Source organism: Sciurus carolinensis, chromosome 1, assembly GCF_902686445.1.
Source record: "Sciurus carolinensis chromosome 1, mSciCar1.2, whole genome shotgun sequence".
Lineage (NCBI taxonomy): Eukaryota > Metazoa > Chordata > Mammalia > Rodentia > Sciuridae > Sciurus > Sciurus carolinensis.
In genome coordinates this window covers 166,440,393-166,466,439 of record NC_062213.1, presented here as the reverse complement: position 1 = coordinate 166,466,439, position 26,047 = coordinate 166,440,393, and the positions used below count along the sequence as shown (strand labels likewise).

Below are 26,047 nucleotides of genomic sequence, written 5' to 3'. Positions count from 1 at the left end.
CAAACCACAAATCCAGGAGACTTTCACACATACACACGTGTACACACACACACACATACACAAATTCAAAAAATCCCACAACATCTATATATATTATATTTAAACTCCAGAAAATCTAAGATAAAAGAAAATCTTGAAAGAAACCAGAGGGGGGAAAAAATCTTATCTATAGCAGTAATAAATTTACATGTTGAGAGAAAAACCACCACTACCACCACCAGCTAGAATTCTGTATCCTGAAGAAATTATCCTTCAAATGTGTAACTGAAATAAAGATTTTACCAAACAAATAGAAATTGAGGGGTTTTGTTGTTAATAGACTTACCTTGCAAGAAATGTTAAAAGAAGTTCTTTACAGAGAAGGAAAATTACATAGGTCATATACTCAGAAAGAAAGAGCCTTAGAGAAAGACAAGTGGAGATAAAAAAAACTCTAATTTTTTGCTCAAAACAATAATGGCAATGATGATTTGATTATGCATATATATATAATTTATAGTGAAGTGAGTGAGAGCAATTATAAGGAAAAGAGAGGATGAATTAGGAATACTTTGTTATTTTTATTATTGCACTACTTGAGTATTGTGTTATTTAAAATAGCCTTGGACTTGAAAACTCTGGGGCAACCACTTAGCATAACTGATGTGCTAAAAAAAAAAGAGAGAGAGAAAATTGATTTATATGGAATGCTCAATTGAAACCACAAAGGTAGAAAAAGAATAGGAGATAAAAATAAAAATACAGATCAAGGGTGGGCTGGGGTTGTGACTCAGTGGTTGAGTACTCGCCTAGCATGCGTGGAGACCCCCGGTTCAATCCTCAGCACCACATTAAAAAATAAAATAAAGGCATTGTGTCCACCTCCAACTAAAACAAAATATTTTCTTTAAAAGAAGAACAAGGGAAATGAATAGAAAACAATAACAAATATGGCAAATATTAATCCAACAGTATCAATAATCACTTTGAACCTCAATGGTCTAATTACACCAATTAAAAGACTGTCAGCAAATCAAAAAAAAAAAAATCTGCTCCCAAAAGAAAGTCACTTGAAATATAAAAATACTAAAACTAAAGGGTTAAAACTAAAGGGATAGAGAAAAATTTACCATGCTAACGTTTCCATCATTTTTTTTTTTTTTTTTTTTTTGGTGCTGAGGATTGAACCCAGGCCCTTGTGCTTACAAGGCAAGCACTCTACCGACTGAGCTATCTCCCCAGCCCCACCATGCTAACATCTATCAAAAGAAAGCTGGAGTAGTTATCTTTATTTTAAATAGAGCAAACTTTAAAGCAAAAATAATTTTTTTAAGGGATAAAAAGAGACATTATATAATGATAAAGAGATCATCTTTTCAAGAAGACAGAACAATCCTTAATGTGTATATGCCTAATAGGGCATCAAAATATGAGGGATAAAATTGCAAGGAGAAACCCATAAATCCACTATTATAGTTTGACACTTTACCATCATTCTGTCAGAAATAGACAGATCCAGCAGGCAGAAAAATAAGTAAGGACATAGTAGAACTTGAAAACATCATCAACCAACTGGATACAAAATGTATCTGTAGAGTTCTTTATCCAATAAGAGCAGAATACACATTCTGCTCAAGATCACATGGAACATTCATCAAGTAATACTGGTGACAGCTTCTGGGTCAAAACTCCCTTTTATATCTTATAGCCACATTCTGGGCCATAAAAATGCATGTTAACAAATTAAAAAGAATAGTTGTGCTCTTTGATCACAGTGGAAACAAGTTAAAACCCAGTAATAGAAAGATAGCTGGAAAATCTCCAGATAATGGCAGATTAAACAAAACATTCCTAAATAATAACTCATGAGTCAAAGAGGAAATCTCAAGAGAAATTTAAAAGTATTTTGAACTAATGAAAATGAAAACAATTTATCAAGCTTTGTGGGATACAGTGAAAGCAGTACTTACAGGGAAAATTGTATCATTGAATTAGAAAATCAGTAATCTAAGCTTCCACTTTAGGAAACTAAAAGAAGAAAAGTAAACTAAATCCAACATAAGCAGAAAGAAAAAATTATTACAAATTGGGGCTGGGAATATGACTCATGCATGAGGTCCTGGGTCCTGGGTTATTAGCACCACAAAAATTTTTAAACTAAACAACAACAACAACAACAACAACAATAAAATTAGAACTGAAATCAATGAAATTGAAAACAAAAAATCATTATATAGAATCAGCTAACTCAAAAGCTAGTACTCTGAAAAGATAAATAAAATTGATAAACTTCTAGTCAGCCTAAGGAAAAAAAGGGATAGAACACAAATTAGTAGTATAAAAATTTTTATTTTATTTTAGAAATTTTTATGCTAAAATGAAATGTTTAAATTTTATTTTAAAAATAAAGGAGAGAGGGGCTGGGGAGATCCTCAGTCGGTAGAGTGCTTGCCTTGCAAGCACAAGGCCCTGGGTTTGATCCCCAGCATCGCAAAAAATAAATAAATAAATAAAGGAGAGAATGTCACTACAGATACTATGGACATTAAAATTATAATCAATAAATACTATGAACAACTACATGCTCAGACATATGAAATGGACTAATTCCTTAAAATATACAATCTATTAAAATTTACACAAAAAGAAATAGACAATCTGAATAGGTCTATAGCTTTTAAAGAAATTGAATCAATAATTAACAACCTTCTAAAACAGAAAGTACCAGGTCCAAATGGGTATGCTGGCAACTTCTACAAAGCATTTAAGGAAGAAATTATATCAATTCTCTATAGGTTCTCAGAATAGAGGCAAGGGAATACTTCTAACTCATTCTATGAAGGCAGCATGACCCTAATACTAAAAACCAAACAAAAACATCACAAGAAAAGAAAACTAAAGACTAACATCTTTCATGAATATAGATGCAAGAATCCTCAATGAAATAGTAGCAAATTCAACAATGTATAAAAAGAATTATGCACCATGACCAAGTAGGACTTACTCCAGGTATATGAAACAAGATCTTCATTCAAAAATCAATGAATGCAACACACCGAATCAATGGGATAAAGGAAAAATATCACACGATCATATCAATAGATGCAGAAAAAGCATCTAACAAATGCAACATCCATTAATGATAAACAGTTTCAGCAAAGTAGGAGTAGAAGGGAATTTCTTCAACTTGATAAAGCACAGTTATAAAAATCCTATGACTAACATTATACTTAGTAGTGAAAAAGTATAAGCTTTCCTGCTAAGATCAGGAATAAGGAGATCTATTCCTTTTCAACACTGTATTGAAGTCCAAGCTAGTGAAATAAGACAAGAAATGGAAATAAAAAGTCACCTTTTTTGCTAATGACTCGATAATCTATGAAGAAAATCTAAGTGAATTGGAAAAAAAACTCTCGAAACTAAAGCAATGATAGCAACATTGCAGGATACAAGGTCAACACAAAAAAATGAATTACGGGAGCTGGGGTTGTGGTTCAGAGGCAGAGAGCTTGCCTAGCACGCATGAAGCACTGTGTTTGATCCCTAGCACCACATAAAAATAAATAAATAAAAAACAAAGGTATTGTGTCCATCTACAACCAAAAACTTTTTTTAAAAAAGTCAATGGCTTTCCAATATACAATCATCGAACAAGTGGATTCTGAATTTAAAAGCACAATACCATTGAATTAGCATCTTTAGCGTAAATCTCACAAAATATGAGCAAGATCTATGTAAGGAAACTAGAAACTATGAGGAAAGAAATCAAATAACTAAATAAATGAAGTTATGTTCCATGTTCATGGATAAAGGGACACAGTATTTTCATAATGTCAGTGCTTCCCAACTTGATCCGTAGTCAACACAATTCCCAGCCAAATCCCAGCAAGATACTTTGTTGATATAACACCCACAACTGATTCTGAAGTTTATAAGGAAGCTGGACCCAGTGGTGCATGCCTATAATTCCAGTGACTCAGGAGGCTAAGGTCAGCCTCAGCAACTTTGTGAGACCTTATCTCAAAATACAAAATAAAAAGGGTTGGGGCCAGGCGTGCTGGCACACTTCTGTAATTCCAGTGACTGAGGAGGCTGAGGCAGGAGGATCCTGAGTTCAAAGCCAGCCTCAACAACAGCGAGGTGCTAAGCAGCTCAGTGAGACCCTGTCTCTAAATAAAATACAAAATAGGGCTGGGGATGTGGCTCAGTGGTTGAGTGCCTCTGAGCTCAATGCCTAGTACCCAAAAAAAGGAAAAAAAAAAAAAAAAAAGGAAGGGTTCAGAATGTGGCTCAGTGGTTAGGTGCCACTATTAAGTACCCCTGGGCTCAATCCCTGGTACCAAAAAAAAAAAAAAAAAAGAGTTTATAGGGAGAGGCAAAAAAATCCCAGAATGGCCAACATAATAATTAAGATGAACAAAATCAGGGGACTAACAACTAACATTACTCAACTCTAAAACTTATTATAAAGCAACAATAATCAAGAGAGTGTGGTATTGGTGAAAAAATGGACAAATATATCAATGAGACAGAATAGAGTACCCAGAAGTAGATCCACTTAAAAATAGTCAACAAATATTTGACAAAGGGCATAAGTGGTACAATGGAGAAAAAGTAGTCCCTTCAACAAATTGTGCTGGAACAGTTGGACATTCATATGCCAAAAAAAAAAAAATCTAGACACAAAGTTCACACTCTTCACAAAAATTAACTCAAAATTAGGCATAGACCTAAATGTAGAACATAAAACTCCAAGAGAATAACCTAGGAGAAAATCTAGGTTATCTTGGGTTTTTTTGTGATGGCTTTTTATATGCAACACCAGAGGCATGATTCATGAAAAAATGTTTCATAAACTGAACTGAACTACGTTAAGATAAAAAAAAAATCTATGAAAGAAACTGAAAAAAGTGAGAAGACAAAGCACAGACTGGGAGAAAATATTCACAAAAGATATATCTGAACAGGACTGTTATCCAAAATATACAAAAACTTCTTAAAACTCAACAGAAGAAAACAGTTCGATTTTAAAATGGGCAAAAGAGACTGGGCATGGTGGTGCACACCTATAATCCCAGCAAATGGGGAGACTGAGGCAGGAGGATCACAAGTTTGAGGCCAGTACAGCAACTAAGCAGGCCCTAAGCAATTTTTCAAGACCTGGTCTCTAGATAAATATATTTTAAAAAGGGGTTGGCGATGTGACTCAGTCTCCAGTACAGAGAGAGAGAGAGAGAGAGAGAGAGAGAGAGAGAGAAACAGGCTGGATTTGTGGTTCAGTGGTAAAGAATCCCTAGGTGGTTCAACCCCAGCACCAAAAAAAGGGCAAAAGAGGGCAAAAGATGCCTCATTAAAGACATGGAGATGGCAAATAAGAGCAAATATTCCTGGACTTAAAATTGTTCCACTTGTGGCTTTCCCTTTTTTTTTTTTTTTTTTTTTTTTGTTTTGTTTTGTTTTGTTTTGCTTTTTTAATTTTCTTTTTTCTTTCTAGTACTGAAGACTGAACCCAGGGGCACTCTACCACTCAGCAATACCCCCAGCCCTTTTAACTTCTATTTTGTGACAGGATCTCACTAAATTGCTGAGACTGGCCTTGGACTCTGATGCTCCTGCCTCAGTGGAATTACAGGCATATATCACTATGCCTGATGTGATTATTCATTCCAGTAGAAAACCATACCATGAGGTAGGCTAGATGTATTAAATGCATTTTTGACTTATGATATTTTCAGCTTACGGTGGGTTTATCTGGAGGATATAACCCCCCAAAAGTCAAGAAGCATCTATATATAAAAGATGCTTGCCTAGTCATCTGGGCAAGTACACTCCTGTAATCCCAGCTACTTGGGAGGCTGAGGCAGGAGGATTGCTTGTTTGAGACCATCCTGGTCAACCTAATGAGACCCTGTCTCAAAATAAAAATTGAAAAGGGCTGGGGATGTAGCTCAGTGATAGAGAAGTTGCATAGCATGCATAAGGCCCTAGATTTAATCCCCAGCACCACACACACACAAACACACACACAAACACACACACAATGCTCAATGTAAGCAGTGAATTACAAGTTAAAATGAGATACCACTAAACTAAATTACAGTGGCAAAAATTCAAATAAATATTGGCAAGGATGTGGAGCAAAAGAAACTCTAATTCACTGTTGGGGAAAATGCAAACTCTAAGTTAATGTTTCAGGGAGTGCAAAAGAATCCAGCCACTCTCGCTGGGCATGGTGGTGCATGTCTGTAATCCCAGCAGCTCAGGAGGCTGAGGCAGGAGGATTGTTCAAAAGCCAGACTCAACAATTTAGCGAGGCCCTGAACAACTCAGTGAGACCTTGTCTTTAAATAAAATACAAAAATGTGGCTCAGTGATAAAGCACCCCTGGGTTCAATCCCTGATCAAAAAAAAAAAAAAGAATCCAGCCACTCTAGGAGATAGTGGAGGCACTTACTTACAACACTAAACACACTTTTACCATGCAATCCAGCAATTGTGCTCATGGGTGTATTCAACTGCGTTGAAAACAGATATCTACCCCAAAATCTGCAGGGATGTTTATAGCAACTTTGTTCATAATTGTTAACTATTGGGAGCAACCAAGATGCCCTTCAGTAGATGAACAGATAAATGGTGGCACATACAGACAATGGAATAATGGAATATTACTCAGCACTAAAAAGAAATGAGCGGTCAAACCATGAAAGGACAGGGAGGAAACTTAAAAGAAAATTACTAAGTAAAAGAAGCCAATGTGAAAAGGTGTCATATTGTATGATTTCAACTACATAACACCCTAGAAAGGTAAGAACTAGGGAAACAGAAAAAGATCAGTGATTGCCAGGGCACGGGGGTTTCTGGAAGAATGAATAGATGGAGCACAGGTGAATTTTTGGACCGTGAAACTATTCTGTATAATAGTATACTTATGGGTACATGTTATTATACATTTGTCCAAATGTATAGACTACACAACACCAAGAGTGAACTCTGATGTTATCTGTGGACTACAGAGGTTATGGTGTGTCATGGAGGCTCACTGATTGTGACAAAAGCACCCTTCTGGTTCGGGGTACTGCTAAGGGGGAGGGTTGGTTGTGCACATGGTATTTTCTGTTCAATTTTGCTGTGAATCTAAAAGTGCAATACAAAAGTGTAGCCCATTATAAAACCAGAAGTTTAGTCATCTCAGGGACGCAGGAGTTCTTTGTACCTGGCAAATACTCTGCACATGGGAGGGACTGTCGTGGCTTGAAGAGACAGGATATTAGGCACAAATGTGGTATTTGCTGTGAAAAGCTCCAAAATGAAGCATATTTTAAAGGGTCTTTTTTTCCCACTTCTTTTAGGTATATTTATTTATAAAGTTTATAAATAAACAGTTATAAAGCTAATGTGAAGGAGGTTCCTGGACCCGGAACCACGGCTGACACTTTTAGGGAGTGGCATCCAGCGCCCCTGTCATCCCTTCCTCTGCTCTTACTAAATGCCAGAGACGATGAACCAAAGCTTTGCGAACCAATACTTTGGAGATCGCTTCATATCAGAACAGGCTTTAGTCAGGCCACGCCCCCTTCCCAGATGTGTTTTTAAACACTCTCCAACTCTGAGCCTCTATGCGCCACGCTTGCTCTGGCTATGAGGCCTTTGACCTGCAGTTCCCTCCACTGAGATCACTGTCCCCACATGGCCTGGCTGACAGCTCGCTATCTTTCTGGTTGTAGCACAGACATCAGTTCCTCAGGGAAGACTTGTGGCCTCTCTAAACAGAAAAAAACTGCCACTTCTCCATACCCCTGTGTCCCTATTTAATAAACTAAATGACAATTTTCTGTTTACTTGTCTTTCCTGCGCTAGACTACAGCCTCTCTGAGAGGAGAGTTTTACCTGACTCTCTACTCCCAGTGCTAAGGGAGTTGCAAGCCCCATAGCTGAAGATGGCCCCAGAGACGGCACTGCCCTGGGAGGTCCAGATCCAAAACCTCCAGGCAGGACTCTGCCTCCACCAAGAGTGGGAAAATCATCTTTCACTCCTAAAAGAACCATTCGTATTATTAAAAGAATAATTAACATTAGAGGCTATTCATTTTTTTTTTTTTTTTTTTTTTGGGTGCTGGGGATCGAACCCAGGGCCTTATGCTTACAAGGCAAGCACTCTACCGACTGAGCTATCTCCCCAGCCCCTATTTATTTCAATAGATCTTTTAACAGGGACTGTTTAAGTGTGGATCTTTTTAAGTATTGGTTTTAAAAAATTAATCAAAGGGAGAATTTAAAATCCAAAAATCTCTCAAAAACTAGGGCAAAGAATCTGCAATGATAACAATGAGAACAGACCCTTGTGTACCTGGTTAGGAATTTTCCATTTTATTGACAGAAAGGCAAATACCTTCTGCCCTGGCACCTTCCTCTTGCCTGGAGTTGGCTGCTTTGACCCTGCACCTTTGTTCAGTCCCGCCCAGTGTCATCTGGCTGCAGCCTCCGGGTCCATCAGCCTCAGAGCCAACTGACTGTGCTGAGATGGGGCCGCTCCGGGCAGGCCTATGGCTGAAGAAGTTATGGATACTCTTGCAGGTGGCTGTGGAGGTGGCCATGGGCAAAGTGCTAATGACACTATTTCCAGAAAGAGCCAAGCAGAATATCCTGGCCATGGGCCAGAAGACTGGTATGACCAGAAACCCTCAATTCTCCCCCGACAACTGGGTCCCGACCTTCTTCAGCACCCAGTATTTCTGGTTCGTCTTGAAGGTCCGTTGGCAGCGACTGGAGGACAAGGCTGAGCTGGGGGGTCTGGCCCCAAACTGCCCTGTGATCCGACTCTCAGGACAGAAGTGCAGCATTTGGGACTTCATGCAAGGTCAGGAGGCTGCCGTGTGCTAGGGCGCTTGAGATGGTGGCGGGAGGGGACGGAGAAGGGTTGAAAGGTACTGAACTCTACCACTCCAGCTGCTCCTTCTGGGGCTTCTTGTCATTGTCCCCCTCAGGAAGTGGGGAATTTTCCCGGGTTCTGTGTGGCATCAACGCCTTCCCAGGCACTGCAGTCACAAGTCATGCACTCTGGCCCCCTCCGGCCTCTCGGTCCTTGAATGCTCTTCTTACTGTGTAATCGGATCTACCTGGGTTGCCCTCTGTCCACCTCTGCCTGGTGAAATCCTTCAGCTTCCATTCAATGGCACTTCCCTCAAGCAGCCAAGCCCCACTTCTCCTATACAGATTATCCCTTCCATGAGGCTATGAAGGTATGATCTTAGCCTGCAGGACTGAGGTGGCTTCCTAGAGGAGGTGACTTTGGAAATTGGTCTTGAAGAATGGGGAAGACTGTTTTAAGCAGAGGGAAGGGCAATAGTTTCTTTCTTTCTTTTGTTTGGTCATGATTTTAAACCAGAGTGCACAAATGATCTCAACTTACTCAACAGTTAGCAAGCTACCATTGATTTCAAGAGCAATGTAAGTGACAACTAACTTTTATTGTGCGTCGACTATGTGCCAGACAGGGTGAGAGAACAGGCCAATCTGCTGAATGTCAATTATCCAAAGATCAGTTTCCTGAAAGCCAGCTTGCCTCAGGGCCTATTCATAGAATTGACTTCCATGATTTAACTGTAAACTTTCAGTTAGAAAGTGTTTAAACTTATCACTGGTCCCTGCTGCTGCTGAGACTGAAGATGAGGAGACAAAAACAAACAAAAAAAAAAGAGAGGCACAAAAACAAAAACAAAAATAAAAAAAAAAACCTTTATTTATAAAATGGAGTTGACTTTCAGCCTATTGACCCAAAGTCCCCTGAAATAATAGGTACTAGCCTTATAGAAATAAACCCCACTGGCATTCATCCCAGAAAAGCTCATAATCCAGACTGAGAGATGGAAGAGTGAGAGAGGGAAGCAGAGGGTTCTGGGGAAGGGGCCCTCTTGTGGATGGGATAAGGAGATGGTCAAGGGAAGGCTGTCTGCAGAAAAAAATGGTGAGCCTGATCATCTAGGGACGTAAAGCCTTGGTGCAGTTGAGGAAGAGGGTCTTGAGGAGCAGGCAGGACAGATGGGAGATGCAGCAGAGGTCTGAGATGTAGAAATGGGGTTCAGGAAGCAGGAAGTGGCTGGGTGTGGTGGTGCACCCCTGTAATCCCAGTTACTCAGGAGGCTGAGGTAGGAGAATTATAAATTTGAGGCCAGACTGGGCAAATAAGTGAGACCCTGTCATCAGATAAAACAAAAAACTAACAGGGGCTGGGGATAAAGCTCAGTGGTAGAGCAGCTCTGGGTTCAATCCCTGGTACTACAAAAAAGAAAAAAAAAAAAAGGAGGAAAAAAAAAGCAGGAAGAGGTGAAAGATTAAGCTGAAACCATCATTAGGGGCCAGAGCTTAGAGGGCCTTATGTGTCTTCTCTGCAGGTAGGTGTTATCCTGAGGGTGTTGGTGGGTTTTGAGAGTAAACATGATCAGTTCTGCTTATTATAAAGACATCCTGCGACTGTTTTGGAATACTACCAGACCATTAAAATGCTCTGTTGTATGCTTTGGGTGTAAACTCTGAACTCATTTTAGAGGCACAGATTGGGAGAACTGGAAGATTCTTTATAGTTCATCTAAAGCAACTCCTTTATTTTTTTCAGATGCAAAGGGCCAGAGAGGTAAATGACTTATTTAGAGTTACAGAACAAGTTCTTAGCAGAGCCAGAACTAACTGGTGTACTTCCTGTTAATGAATAAAACAGAGAAATCCTCAGCCATTGCCCATCCTCTGCATGTCCATGCACAAGCCACACACACACAATTTACACACACATACACACACAGAGCAAAACATCAATTAACTAATATGCTGTAGCAGAAGGCAAGTTATAGATGGTTTGTTTTCTAGGCATCTTAGAGTTCAGATGAAACTGGCTTTATTTCATCTCTTGTTTAAAATTTTCTAAAATATTTCCAAGGGTACTGGTGAAGTATTTTCTAGTAATTACAAATGGAATTTCTCTGCTGAGAGAGCCTGCTGTGGGGGCTTATTTACTGGCCCAGCTGTCATGAGGGTGGGCTTGAGTCCAGCTCTGCTACGGAGCTGTTTTCCCAGTTGAACTTGACCATCCTTGTCTGATATTTTTAAAAAGGCATGCTCTGAGCTGGGGCCTGTGGCCATAGGCAGAGGCCCAGCCTCAACACAGACACCCTCTGATACCCATCCTTCCTTTCTCTACTATCAGGAAAGCAGGGAACTAAGTTTAAACTTTGCCCTCAATACTGGTCACTGTACCCAATCACTATAAATAATTAAACACATGGTTCTGTCCCTTCCAGAGTCCTGATGAGCAGGTGTTGAATATTTTGTCAATTTAAAAAAAAATTCCAGACAGGTAAATTTAGAACCAGACCTGACCCTAAATCACTTTTCTTATCTGAAGAGTGACTCCCTGGGGTCACTGGAGTCTGACAACCAGCCACTTGGCCATGACTGGCCTGAGAGCCTCCCTGCTAACACCTGGGCCTCCCTGTCATGTGAGTGAGGAGTCATCATGCAATCGACCAGCAGGACTGAGGCCCACTGCATGTCTCCTGGGGCCTCCTGTGAAGAAATCCTGCAAGTCAAAGACAAGGAAAACTTTGTAACTTCAGAGAAACCGGCCTACCTTCTCCTCATACTGTAGACTGAAAAATTAGGAATTAAATATTAATTGGGTTTCTCCTTTTACTTGACCACCAAAAAAATCTCAGAGTCAATTATATAACTCAGTCACAATAAATGCACAGGACCTTGAGCCTGCTTATTTATCCATTTTTCCCCCCTGTTTGATGCCTTCCAGAATGGCATTTTTTCCCCTTAGTTTCTACTTAATATTTTATTATATATGTAAGCTGCTTCAAATCCTTTGCAGAACAAGGAGGATGTATAACTGACCAAATAAACCCAAGCAGGTTAAGATGCCCTCCCTCCCAGTCCATCAGCAAGCCCTGTCGATCCCTTTTCTCCCTTTGCCTCTGCCTACACGCCAGCCCTGGTTCCTATTGTCTCTCATGTGGACTTCCACAAGGTCCCCTAACTGTTTCTTCCCCACTTCCATTGTCTTTCTCAGTCCTTTCTCCACAGAGCAGCTACTGATCTTCAAGTGTGAATCTGCTCACTACACAGCTCTACTGAAGAGGTCAGGATTCTGGCTTGCAAGCAACAGAAACTCACTCTGGTTTTACTGGCCACATACACACCCATCCATCAAGAGGCATATTGGAAAGATGTTGGGGTCTCCTGAGAATCAATGACAGCTGGAACCCTGAGTATAGATTGTCTTTTGGCATCAACGGTCACATTTGGATCCTGCTGTCACTATGGTTGCTAGGCAAGCCCATCACCATCCCTGACTGGGGCACCACCCCTGGGCTAGGAATGAATTCTACCATCTCAAGACTCCAAAATCAATGATTTATGTGGGAGGATCTAATCAACCCACTGGAGGTGGGGAAGGTCACTGCCTGTACTCTGGCTGCTGGGGGCAGAGTGGACCTGTCCCCTCTGTCTTCCACAAAGCAAGGTTGGGCACAGTGTCCATTAACAGTACACAAAATAGGGAATTTCAAGTAGAAAGGAGGTGTGGGGCTGGACAGCCAAAACTGCAATAAATATACACCACCCTTGCAAAATATCTCCCTGTCTTCCCATTGTACCTCAAATAAAATCTGGATTTTGCATCAAGGTCCACAAGAACCTCCTGCTCTGTCCCACACCAAACTCCCAACCACCTCCTCTTGTTGCTCTCCCTGCCTGGTTCCAGCCAACGATCTTGTGGATCCTTGAACAAACTAAGCTCTCTCCCTCCATGGGAGCTTTGCACATTGAGTAGTTGAGCCTGGAATGCTCTTCTCTTTTACCCACAGCTGGTTTTTTTGTTCTTTACTTCTCAGGTTCAATGGCAGCTTCTCAGAGGTCTTTCCTCACCCATCTGATCCTGTTACGTCTCATTCATAACACTGATTACAATTTGAAGTGACTCATTTCTGTATTTACTTGTTCTTTTTTTTTTTTTTTTTGGCCTTTCTTCCCATTAAACAAAACTCAAACTGCAGAGAGCAGAGACCTGCTAATCTCACTCTCCACTGAACCAACAGTTGGCAGGGAGGCTTAAATATTATAAAATCTGAATAAATGTTTGTACATAGAATGTGAGTGTGCTGGAGATTGGGGATATGAATTTGAATGAGGCCCAGCTCTAAGGGGTAATGAGTACCTGGGGGACAGGAACACTTAAATAGACAATGTCACAGTGCAGGAACAGCACTTACTCCAATAAATGTAGGGCAATGTTTCAGCTCCGACTATAAGAATCCACAGGGTTCTCCCCAAAGCTGGCATGGGACTCTCACATGGTCCCACATTCAGAAGGGTCTCATGCTTGAGGACTAATACTCTGTATAGCTGTTTTGAAATTCTTAACAAGTTTATCTTGGAACCTGCATTTTGTAAGTGAAGCCCAATGGGGCAATGGAGGCTACCCGGAGGACACAACAGCCTTGCTTTTCAGACCTTACAGCTTGGGACGTGCTCCCAGGGCCCACTCTTCCATCCCCAGATGCCTTTTTTTCCCGTTCCCAGTCAGTGACTGTTCCCACCTTCTAGCCCCATAAAGAGCCTGGACACAGCATGAGGAAGGTCAGGGTTGGGTGTCGGTATCCCCTAGTGTCTTTGGGCAGGGCATGTGAATGACTGTCCCCATCCTGGTTAGCAGCACCACAGTGCAATTTGGCAAGTGATTGAGGGTGACTTAAAGGGAGAAACCTCTTATCCCCTCTTCTCCCCCATTAAAGTGCCCAGCATTCCCCTGACAGGTTGAAATGTGTCCCTGGTTGGGGTGGTAGGCAGGTCTGACTCGCCTTGCCTTCCATGCTCCTGGCCAGGGCATGGTGCCTTGTTCTGGTGGCTAAAGGGACGGGGAAGCCAGAAGCCGGTGGCCACAAGCACACATGCAGCCTGCACTCACCCTTTGAACATCCCTGTTTCTGGGGGAGTGTCACATTAAATAGCAACTAAAAAGCAGCATGCCAGGTCAAGCTAGAGATCGCAGAAGAAAAGAAATTTTTTTTATTTTAATAAATGCTACAGTACCTCCCCCTCCTTTTTGAGCAAGGGACCTTGCGTTTTCATTTTATAGCAGGTTCCATTCCCCCTCTTCAGGGTCTCCTCATTTTATTTTATTTTTTTTTTGGGTGCTGGGGATCGAACCCAGGCCCTTGGGCTTACAAGGCAAGCACTCTACCGACTGAGCTATCTCCCCAGCCCCGGTCTCCTTGTTTTAGAACTCAGAGAAGAGCTATGAGCAGAGTAACCACTTACATTTATTGAGCACCTACTATGGGCCAGTCACCATTTTAAGCCCTTATCAGTATTTATTTATTCCTCATAACAGTCTTATAAAATATGTACTATTATGTTATTATAAAATATGTACTATTATGTTATTATGAGGACACTGAGGCACTTTGATTGGCAAGTCCAGAAGCCAAGCTGTTCATTCTGACTTCACCTCTGACCTGATGTGTGTTGGTCCTAGAGGTCTATAAACCTCAGATTCTTTGTAAGGTGGGGAAATTTTACCTACTTTGCCGTATTATTAATCTCATCACCTGAGAGAATGGAGGCCTACTTGCCTAAACTGCATAACAGGGACTCCCCTGTAACTATTTTAACTGCCACCATCTGCCTCTCTTTTTGGAAAGGTGGAAACCAGCTCCAGCCCCTGCTAAGTCATGCTCTCTAGAATTAGGCCCCTGACTGCCCAGGACACATCCTGGAGAGACAGCAAAGGTAACAGGAGTGAAGATGATGCCTGCAAAAATAAGTCAATAAATTGTGCATGTTCTTGGCTTATAATGGTTGTTTTTCCATTTCAGGCAACAGGCCACTGGTGCTGAATTTTGGAAGTTGCACCTGACCTTCATTTCTTTTCAAATTTGACCAATTCAAGAGACTCATTGAAGACTTCAGTCCCACTGCAGATTTTCTTGTCATTTACATTGAAGAAGCACATGCATCAGGTACTGAAAGGTTCTTTTTGCTTCTCCTTATTCCCACCCTCTCTTTTCCCTCTCCCCATATAAGATTGGGAGTGGGCTGGAGGAAAAGGAGGATGGAGGAAAAGAACTGCTGTTCATGGAGCACCCACCATCTCTGGGTCCCTGCACTGTGTTTACCCCAGCTCACTCCACAGTTTGCTTTTAATCAGGACACAAAGAGCAGAAAACCTGGAGAGATGGGGTCCAGCAAAAGAGCATTCTAACATTTTAAACAGATAAATTGGGAAACCAAGGGAGAGCAATTGACTTGAGCACATTTACAAGGAATTTGGACCTGAAATAAGTGAAATGACTGCTATACAGTTATTTGTAGGATACATGTAAGACGGTTGGGCACAGTGGCACATGTCTGTAATCCCAGTGACTTGGGAGGCTGAGGTAGGAAGATCACAAGTTTGAGGCCAGCCTCGGCAGTTTAACAAGACCATAGGCAATTTGGCAAGACCCCCCGCCATCTAAAAATAAAAATAAAAAATAAAAAAGTGCTGGGGATGTAGCTCCGGTGGCAAAGTGCCCCTGGATTCAATCCCCAGTACCCAAAAGAAAAAGATATATCCTAAGACTCAAAGAGATATGGTTCCCGTGAGCCAGTAATTCTCAGGCTATCGTAAGTATCAGAAGCACCTGGAGGGCTAGTTAAAGCAGACTGCCTTAGTAAATCTGGGACAGGCCTGAGAATGTATATTTCTTTAAGTTCTAAGTGATGCTGATATTGCTGGTCTAGGGACCACAATTGAGAGAACCACTGATCTAGGCCAACTCTTTCCTACATGGGAATCCTTTCTCTAGCCCCTATCTGCTGGTCACCCATCATGGTCATTTCATGGGAAATCTTCTTTGCTAGGAAAGTTGAAAAAGTGAGATAGTCCTTCCTTATAAGAGGCAGACATGTTCCTCCAGGAAACATGCATATCTTGGTCTAAACCCCTTAAACTTTATAAAATGGTCAGACACATCTCTGATCTTCCTGGGGACTGAACTCATGAATTTGGCCCAAGTCTCAAATTCAGAGACTGTGGAAGGCAGGAAGGCTGATGTGGCTAAATGGAACAGGTGTCATTTATTCATCCACCTCCCCACAAAAGGCAGAGATGCTATTTGATTCATTGTTGTCACCCAGCACTTAGTACAGTCCATGTCACAGTCAGAGTTCTGTAAAAACGGGAAGAATAATTGTTTAGGCTCATGTTAGCCTTGCTGGCTTGTCCATGTCTCCTAAGCACAGAGGTGATTCTGATTAATCTTTAGCCAAGTTGACAGTAGTACTTTGCCCAGTGTGGTCCCCAGATCTCCAGTGACAGAACCACCTAGGTTGCTTATTGGAAATGCATATTCCAGGGCTCTACCTGAAACCCACTACATCTTGACATAAATGCACACAAAAGCTTAAAAATTGTTTTTCAACTTACACTGTGTTCTTTTAACTGGCAGCATCTGTCCTTATGACAATTTTGGAGCGATTTAAAATATTATAATAGGATAGTGTTATGAGAGGTTCATTATACTGTTCTCTCTTTTTTATGTGTATTTGAAATTTTCCATAATAAAATTTGTTTTAAAACAGCTTAGGGGACAGGATAGCAAACATAAGCACAATGTAGCTCTTTGTGAAACATCCCTTTGTGAGAGCAGCAGTCATCAGTTAAAGAAAGAGACCTATGGCAGTGACACTGGCATCTGTGGTCTCCAAGGCTGAGAAGAGACAGTGCCTCCATGTCACACAGCTGGAGTTCAGCCAAGCCCAATTTGATTTAGCTTTCCTGGTGGGGGGGCACTTTTCAAACTTTAATGTGTGATCAGATCACTTAGGCATCTTATTGAAATGCAGATTCTAGCTCCAGAGAGTTGGCATGGGGCCAGGTAAGGACAAGGCTGCTGGTCCGGGGACCATACTTTGAGTAACAAAGTCCCAGAGGATACAATTTTAATCTCCAAAAGAGTAAACTGCAAACTGTGACAAGAGGGTTTGAAACATCACCAACATTGTTTCCTGGTCCAGATACCTGTCCCTGACTCACTTTTTCCCAGAATCAGACCAGGTAGGTTTAAACCTTTCTGGAACCTAGGACTATCTACTACCTCAGCCACCAAGGAAAGGCTTCCTGTCCCTGTCCTGACACACTTTACCACGCCTACTGTTGATAGTTTTTCCTCTTCCCCATCTCCTTCCTTAGGGTCCTTGTTTCTATCGACCAGACAGAACTGAGCATAACCTGCACTTCAGAAATAAAATGTACAGAGTTAGTGTTCAGCAGTCCTAGGAGGTGGTCTGGGTCAGTCTGTAGGGCCCAAATCAGTTAACTTGACGTCCTCCACACACCACACTTGTCTAAGTAAAATACAGGGAGGCACAAGGCATGGTGGGAAGATCAGACATTGGTTTTTCAGACCTGGGTGTGAGTCCAGCTCCATCACATGCTGGTTATGTGATCTTGGTTAAACTCCCCTTCACTCCTGCTTCTCTACCATAAAAATGACATCACCTGCCTCACGAAATCATTCATTCAACATTATTTAATGAGCATCTACAATATTGTCCAGGCCTGTGCTGGGGCTAGGGAGATAGAGAGAAAAGATATACACAGTTCCTTCCAGTAAGGAAGTTACATTGAAAGTTAGGGAGGACAGTCTCTGTGCCGCTCTGGGCTCTCCATGTTCTCAGTTATACTATGGGGCTGAGAATCCCTGCTTGGCCTGACATGGGAGGCAGCTGGGAAACTCCAATGAGCCCATGGTGGACACGGCTGTAAACCTGGTATAAATAGAAGTTGGTGTTATCATCATCAAGAAATTTGATGATGAGTAATAATACCTTTGACCAGATATTTGTATCTTGAAAGGAATCTGAAAAGTTGGTTTAACTTGGGAGAAGGGTACTGAGCAAGAAGACTTGGAAGCACCAAAGAGGTGAAGCTGACTCTACTGATACACTTAAGCAACTTATCTCAACTACAGGGCAGCTATTACTGTAAACATAGGCCTTGTGGCTTCTGAAGGAACCTATGACTACATTACTGGATTCCAGTTTCCCCAGAAATGGGGCAAGTGGAGGGTCAAGGCCATGGGCAGTTTTTTCAATGTGCGGGCCCATTGTAGTGAGTCTCTAGAGGACAGGTAGAAGGATGGGTTGGATGGCAGTATGAGTAGGAGATAGGAAAGCTGCACAGAAGGGGGTGAGAACAAGGGTCACTGCCAGGCTAGCCACCATACCTGGCTGGGAGCTCACCCTGAGCAGCTTAACCAGGGCTGTCAGTAGAGCTAAAGCAACATCAGCTCCAGTAGCAGAAGTCACAGTGCCTAATCCAAGAAAGAGAAGGCTCCGCTCTGCTCACACTGCAGTGGAGACAGTCACTGTAACAAAAAGAGCAAAGGTGAGAGACAGCCTACGAGCAGGGATCAAGGAATTCAAGTATTTCACCCATTTACTGGAGCAAAGAGCTGGAGGAAGACTAGAGGGATGGGCAGGGGCTAGGTCAACGAAGGCTTCATGGATCACACTGAGGAGCTTGGGATTTATCTGGATGGTGATAGGAAGCCACCAAAAGATCTAGGTAGGAGAGTGACATGGACAGATTTGCATTTTGGAAAGAACATTGTGGTTATGAATAATTAGGAGAGGAAAATGGTCTAGACTCTAGGGCAGTAGCTCTTTTTGTTTTGCTTTTTATTTAAATTTTTATTTGTTCTTTTTAGTTATACATGAGAGTAGAGTGTATTTTGACATATGATTCATACATGGAATATAACTTTCCGTTCTTGTGATTGTACATGATGTGGAGTTACACTGGTTGTATATTCATATATGAACATAGGAAAGTTATGTCTGATTCATTCGACTGTGTTTCCTATTCCCATCCCCCTCTCCTTTCCCTTCATTTCCCTTTGTCTAATCCAGTGAACTTCTATTCTTCCCTCCCTCTACCCTTATTGTGTGTCAACCTCTGCATCAGGGAGAACATTTGGCCTTTGTTTATTAGGGATTGTCTTATTTCATGTGGTATAATATTCTCCAGTTCCATCCAATTACCTTCAAATGCCATAACTTCATTCTTCTTTAAGACTGAGTAATATTCCATTGTGTATAAGCACCGCATTTTCTTTATCCATTCATCTGTTGAAGGGCATCTAGGTTGGTTTCATAGTTTAGCTACTGTGAATTGAGCTGCTATCAACATTGACGTGACTGTGTCACTGTAGTATGATGATTTTAAGTCCTTTGGGTATAAACCAAGGAATGGGATAACTGGGTCAAATGGTGTTTCCATTCCAAGTTTTCTGAGGAATCTCCATACTGCTTTCCAGAGTGGTTGCACCATTTTGCAGTCACACCTGCAATGTATGAGTGTACCTTTTTCCCCACATCCTCACCAACATTTACGTAAATTGTGTTCTTGATAATTGCCATTCTTACTGGAGAGAGATGAAATATCAGTTTAGTTTTAATTTAGAGCAGCAATTCTTAAACTAGTTCCTAAACCAGTTTTAATGCTCTAGTGCATTTCCTCTGACCCAGATTGCTGGGTCCCACCCCTGGTTGGTCGAGGGTGAGTCCTGAGAATCTGCATTACTTAAAAGCTCCCAGGTGCTGCTGCTGTAGCTGGTCTGGGGCCCACACACTTAGATAACCACTGCTCTAGACCACTGCCTCTCAAAGTGTAGCCCAGGCACCAGAAGCCTTATATTCTGGGAGCAGATTAGATGCTCAGTCACACCCTAGACTGCATGAAACAGAATTTCCCTTTAACAAAGTCTTTGAGTGACATATATGCTTACTAAAGATCAAGAAGCATTTCTCTACTGGACTACCTCACGTTGAAGAGCTGAAGCCTGGAAGCTGGGAGTCCAGGGCTTCAGTGTTCCATCAATCAGTAACTATGTAACCTGGCAGATGTACCTACAATAGGAAATGGGGCAAAACCATGGCCAAGGGCTCCTCTACCTGGGACCTTCTGTTAAAAGAGGGTGGTATTGGGCTGGGGAGATAGCTCAGTTGGTAGAGTGCTTGCCTCGCAAGCACAAGGCCCCTGGGTTCAATCCCCAGCACTGCAAAGAAAAAAAAAAAAAAAAAGTGGGTGGTATTTAGCCTGCAGGAATTGGGTGCCATGCTTGTAGAGCTTGAGTGCCTAATCTTTCTCTTCCAGATGGCTGGGCTTTTAAAAATAACGTGGACATCAAGAGTCACCGGAACCTCCAGGACCGCTTGCAGGCAGCCCACATGCTGCTGGCCAGGAGTCCTCAGTGCCCTGTGGTGGTGGACACCATGCAAAACCAGAGCAGCCAGCTCTACGCAGCCCTGCCCGAGAGGCTCTACGTACTCCAGGAGGGCAGGATCCTCTACAAGGTGATGACCCAGGGGTAGGAGGCCCAGGGAGGGTCAAAGGGGTCAAGGAAGACAAGGACAAAAAGAAGGCTTTGTATCAGAGAGATCCAGGATTCAAGTCACTGCTAGTCATGTGACCATGGGCAAATCCTTTTACTTCTTGGAGCTTCAGTTTCCTCTTCTGCAAAATGAGAAGATTGGTCCTCACCTCACCAGGGATGAACTGAGCCCATGAAAGCCCTGACCTTTTTTTCTTTCTTTTTTTTTTTTTTTTTTTTTTTTGGTACCAGGCATTGAACCCAGGGGTGCTTTACCACTGAGTCACATCCCCAGCCCTTTTTTGTATTTTATTTACAGACAGGGTCTCACTGAGTTGCTTAGGGTCTCACTAAATTGCTGAGGCTGGCTTTGAACTTGTGATCCTCCTGCCTCAGACTCCTGAGCTGCTGCTATTGCAGGTGTGTGATGCCACACTCCAAAAGCCCTGGCATTTGAACAATAACTGCATCCTACTGGCTGCCTTTGGAACCCAGATGACTGGCCAACCCTGATTTAAAACTGGGAGATAGAAGATGTTTCCATTTTATAAACGATGCTCAGAGAGGGGAACTGACTTGCTCAAGGTTACTAAGCAAGACTTTGATTTCAATTGTAAATGTCCCAGATGAGAAGCAGCAGGATAGGGAGGGGCTAAAGCTGCTCATCACTGAGGTAGGCCTGACTCTGGAGTTGGTGTTGGAACCCAAAGAGAGCGGACTCTATGCATAGGAGCTGGAAATGTTGAAGCAGAGGTGCAGCCACAGAACTGAGTCCAGGCTTCCTGGACTCACAGTCCCCAGCCTTGTTAGGGAATAGGAGCTAAACATAAGCATGGCCTTTGGTGCCTTGGACAGTGTTGGCCTCTGAGAGTAGGAAATAAGTTTAGAGCTGCTGAAGGGATTTGCAGCCTTGGACTACTGATGATACCCAACCATGTGGATGCTATTCTGCCCATGGATCAAACTGGCCCTACTTATATAGGTGAAACAAGCAACACCTTGTAGATGGAACCCCAGTGGGTTGAGGGTCACAGTACAAGGATGCAGGTCCCTCTTCCTTGCCCCTCCCCTGAGACAAGGTTCTAAGATGCTGGGCACAGAGTCTCTGTGCTGAGTTAGGCCCTGTGCAAATACTGGAAACAAAAATGATTTTAAAATGATCCTGCCTTACTTCCAGGTGCTCACTATCTAGGGACAAGGAAGATTCAAATAAAGAGTAGTAATACAATGTCCTGAGTGCTGAGATTCCACAGCAGGGCTCAGCAAACCTTTTCTGTAAAGGGCTAGATAGTCAATATTTTTTACTTTGTGGACCAGATAACCCTGAATCCCCAGGGATTCAGTTTTGCTGTTATAGCAGAGAAGCAGCCACAGACCAACTGTAAATGAAGAATGTACACATCAGTCTGACTGGGCTCTCAGGCTGCAGATTTTCCAACCTTTGGGGAAGGGTATCAGAGGATGTGGCAAGCTTGGGCCTTAAAGCATAAGCAGTCAGCTGGATGTGGTGACACACACCTATAATCCCAGTGACTAGGTAGGCTGAAGCAGGAGGATCATGAGTTCAAAGCCAGTCTTAGTAACTTAGGAAGACTGTATCTCAAAATAAAAAATAAGTAAAATAAATAAATAAACCACTGAGAATGTGGTTCAGTGGTTAAGCACTATAGGTTTAATCCCCAGTAGCAAAAAAAAAAAAAGCATAAGCAGTCAGTCAAGTAAGAACAAGAAAAAGATCACTGAAAATATAGGAACAGGTGGCAAAGACCCTGAGGCACATAGCATAGAGTATAAATAGGGAATTGGAAGCAATTGGGTTACAAGGTCTGATCCTGGACCTAGGAGTCTGGCCTTCATCTTAGGGCAAAGAAGAGCCATACGAAGATTCTGGGTAGGAAACAGGCATGATCAGATCTGTTCTTTAGAAGGATCATTGGCTGCTGAACTCAGTGGCATACGTCTATAACTCCAGTGACTCGGGAGGATGATACAGGAGGTCACAAGTTCAAGGTCAGCCTCAGCAACTTAGTGAGGCCCTAAGCAACTTAGTAAGAAATAAATAAAAAATAAAAATAAAAAATAAAAAGGACTGCAGATGTGGCTCAGTGGCAAAGTACCCCTGGGTACCAAGAAAGGAAGGAAGCAAGGAAGGAAGGAAGGAAGGAAGGACGCAAGGAAGGAAGGAAAGAAAGAAGGAAGCAAGGAAGGAAGGAAAGAAGGAAGCAAGGGAGGAAAGAAGGAAGGAAGGAAGGAAGGAAGGAAGGAAGGAAGGAAGGAAGGAAGGAAGGAAGGAAGGAAGGACCATTGGCTACTGGGTGAAGAATGGACTGGAGGTAGCAAGATAGTTGGGAGTTGTGGCCAATTCCAGGAGCAGGGAGTACAGAGGGCTTCCCCAGGACAGGGGGACTGGAAGGGCAGTGGCGGTTCTGGTGCAGAGTGAGTAGCGCTCCCATGGGGATTGGGAGGAAAGGCAGGTCTGAAGGTCTAATGAGGGAAGAAAAACTTATTTGTATAGATCCCTTTCGTCTTCTAAAACTCTGTCACTTTGCCTCTTGTTTCCTTCTACTTCTCTAGTCCAGTTCTCTGATTAAAAGTTGATGCCACCCCACCCACTTCCCTTGGATGGTCTGATCCACCTCACGGTTGCATCTGCCACTGGCCAACTGTACTGATAACACCAGTATAGATAATTAGCCCAGGTCTCACAACCAACCTCCAGACCTACATATTCCTTGCAGGTTGGAAATTTGGGAATGTCTGATTCATTTCTCTTACAGGGTAAACCTGGCCCTTGGAACTACCATCCAGAGGAAGTTCGTGCTGTTCTGGAAAAGCTCCACAATTAATCTGGACAGAATCCCCCAGTTCTAGGTGACCCACAGAAGGACTCCTTCAGGCTTGGCTCTCCCCTCAGCCCAGGTGACTTTCACCTTTGATCTGTGTTACCAGCTCAACTACTAGCTCAAATTTTTTTGGATCTAAGCAAACAAATGCTGTTAGAGAGGACAGGTCACAACACCCAATCAGGACACATTGTTTCCTTTTTTTTTTTTTTTTTTCTATACTGGGAATTGAATCCAGGGTTGCTCTACCACTGAGTCATATCCTAAGCCCTTTTGGATTTTATTTTGTGACAGGGTCTCACTGATTGCTCAGGCTGGCTTTTAGCTTGTGAGCCTCCTGCCTCAGCCTCCTGAGTCTCTGGGATTACAGGCACATTACAGGCACTTCACCCAGCACCAATTTTTTTTTTTTTTTTTTTTTTTTTTTTTTGGTGCTGGGGATTGAACCCAGGGCCTCATGCTTGCAAGGCAAGCACTTTACCAACTGAGCTGTCTCCCCAGCCCAGCAGCGCCAATTTTTATAGAGAAAATGAAACAATATTTGAACTGGTCATGCAAGTGAATTGTTAAAGAACGTGCAACTCTGCACTGCTCCCTCAGTGGAGACCACGTTCATTGCACAGTGTCTTCTAGTGAAAGGGCAGTTACACTCCACTGGCATACTTCTGAAAACCAAGTGGTTCAATATGGTACCCCTTCTGTGAGGCAAGTTCATTTGGCCAAACCTGTTGTTCACAGAATTGATCATTTAAAACACTAAACTGACTTTTAGAACCAAGCATAGGAAGAATTCCACTTGTTAAGAAGAGATGAGGAATGTAAGAGGAGAGGTGGGAACAGAAGAAATGATAACCCTTTCCTTGCCAAAAGATTTAAATCAATCCGTGGTGGTGATGTGTGAGTTTCCATGGTAACCATCCAATTCTACCAGGAAAAGGAGAGTATACTCATTTTACCACCTTTGAATATATTTCACAGAAATCTGGCTCTCTGTTACTCTGGAATCTTTCACTGTTTTCACTTATCAAGAGACATTTTGACAGGAGGATTTTTGGCTTCTCCAAAGCATGATAACCTTGACCAAACCAAACAATAAGCACCAGCAAAAACTATCGTTCAGCTATGCAGAAGCTCATAATTGAAATTGTTTCTCCGAGTTCTTCACTAGTCTCTAAATGGTCATTTGTGTTAGATCACATCAAGATTAATGGGTAACCTTTACAATTCATCTGTTTTAACTCTGCTTCTTTTCATATTTGTTTATGATGGCCACAGCCTAAAGTACCCACAGCTGTGACTTGATTTTTAAAATGTTCTAAGATGCAGCAAGCTAATGCAGAACAATTAAAACATATTGAGTTATTTTGGATGGCTTCAGTGTGATCTTTACATTTTCTTTTCCAATTTTTGTCAGTCCAACCTATCTTCTATTATAGCTCAATGTAATCTGATCAGCAAAAATATCACTTGCTGGAGGGGTCCCATTTGGTGGGAAGAATACTCAGTCTTTATGTGTTATGTGTCAAATGCATTATTGTCTATGAAATCCTGCTGGAGGGAAATAATTTTTCGCATTGGAATCAAATCACCATCACAACATAACAAAAAGGTGGACTTGGGGCGGCATTTTGCCAGCATGAGAACACATTCTCCTTGGCTCTGCCTTAGTTGCTACCATGTTAATATTTTAAATTTAGCTATTTCACTTTTTTTTTTTTTCCATAGATAGGGTCTGGCTACTATGCCCAGGTTGGTCTCTTACTGGGCTCATATCTCAGCCTCCTGAGTAGCTGGGACTAAAGGTGTTCATCACTGCTCACTCATTTTACTCCACTAAAGAGTTGTCATTAATCATCTACCAAGCACAGACACTTTCAGGTGTGTTCTCATTAAATTTCTCCTTATCCTAAAGAGATTATTGTCTTGTCCCTGTTTTATAGATGAGGACTTAGAGAGTTGAGTAACTTGTGAGTTCTCAGAAGTAGTAAATAACAAAGTGAGATCCAACTCCACTTCTGATGTCAAGGCCAGAGTCTTAGCTGTTTCTGTTTCTGTTGGTTTTGTGACTTTGGTTAGGCTGCCTTGGTATTCTGAAGTATAAAATGGGACGTGAATAGTGCCTATCAGAGAGGACTCATGAGTAAAGCAGTGTGCCTGGCTTGGAGCAAATGCCATGGAAGTGTTGGCTATTACCAGGAGAATCATTGTTGCCATCCTGCAACTGCCTACGTGGGCTGCCTTTTTGGGGGTTGTGGATTAGAAGGACAGAAGAGACACTGAGTAAAATTCTCCCTCCTGTCAAGATAACCAGCCAACACAGGCATGAGGTGGTGAAGTTATACTGAGAACAAGTAGCTGTGACAACGGTGGAACTGAAGCAGAGCTGAGCATTGTTCCTCGTAAGCACTAAGTTCCACAGAAGAACCTGGAATATGAGGCAACAGTTTTCGGAACCACTTCTCAGACAGTCCTCCAATGCATGTCTATAAATGCACTGAAACTTCTTGGTTTTCAACAAATGATAGTAGCTGGAACTGAAGTGTTTTTAGAATGACAAAATCCAGGCTTTCCAGTTCAAATATCTTCGATTTAATGCATCAGATATGAATTGAGCACTAATTCTGTGTGCTGAGTGATGCAGAGATGGACAAGGCACAGCTGTCGTCCTCTAGCAGCTTAATCTCATGGGAGGCCAAACAGATACGACAATAACCAATCAAGATGGAATATGATATGTTAGCCTGAGGTGAGGTAAATGCTCAGAGGGCAGAGAGAAGAGCACAATCCCTCTGAGCTGGGTGAATCCAAGCAAGG

At 42.1% G+C, this 26,047-nt stretch overlaps 1 protein-coding gene across 1 annotated transcript; it reads left to right on the top strand.

The window, feature by feature from the left end:
- Positions 1-8,454: 8,454 nt before the first annotated feature.
- On the top strand, positions 8,455-23,439 carry Dio1 (iodothyronine deiodinase 1). The gene is made up of 4 exons (XM_047562221.1): positions 8,455-8,836; positions 14,850-14,993; positions 20,174-20,373; positions 23,168-23,439. Exons 1-4 carry the CDS (start codon positions 8,500-8,502, stop codon positions 23,234-23,236), a joined length of 750 nt encoding a protein of 249 aa, XP_047418177.1. The 5' UTR covers positions 8,455-8,499; the 3' UTR covers positions 23,237-23,439.
- The last annotated feature ends 2,608 nt before the right edge of the window (positions 23,440-26,047 follow it).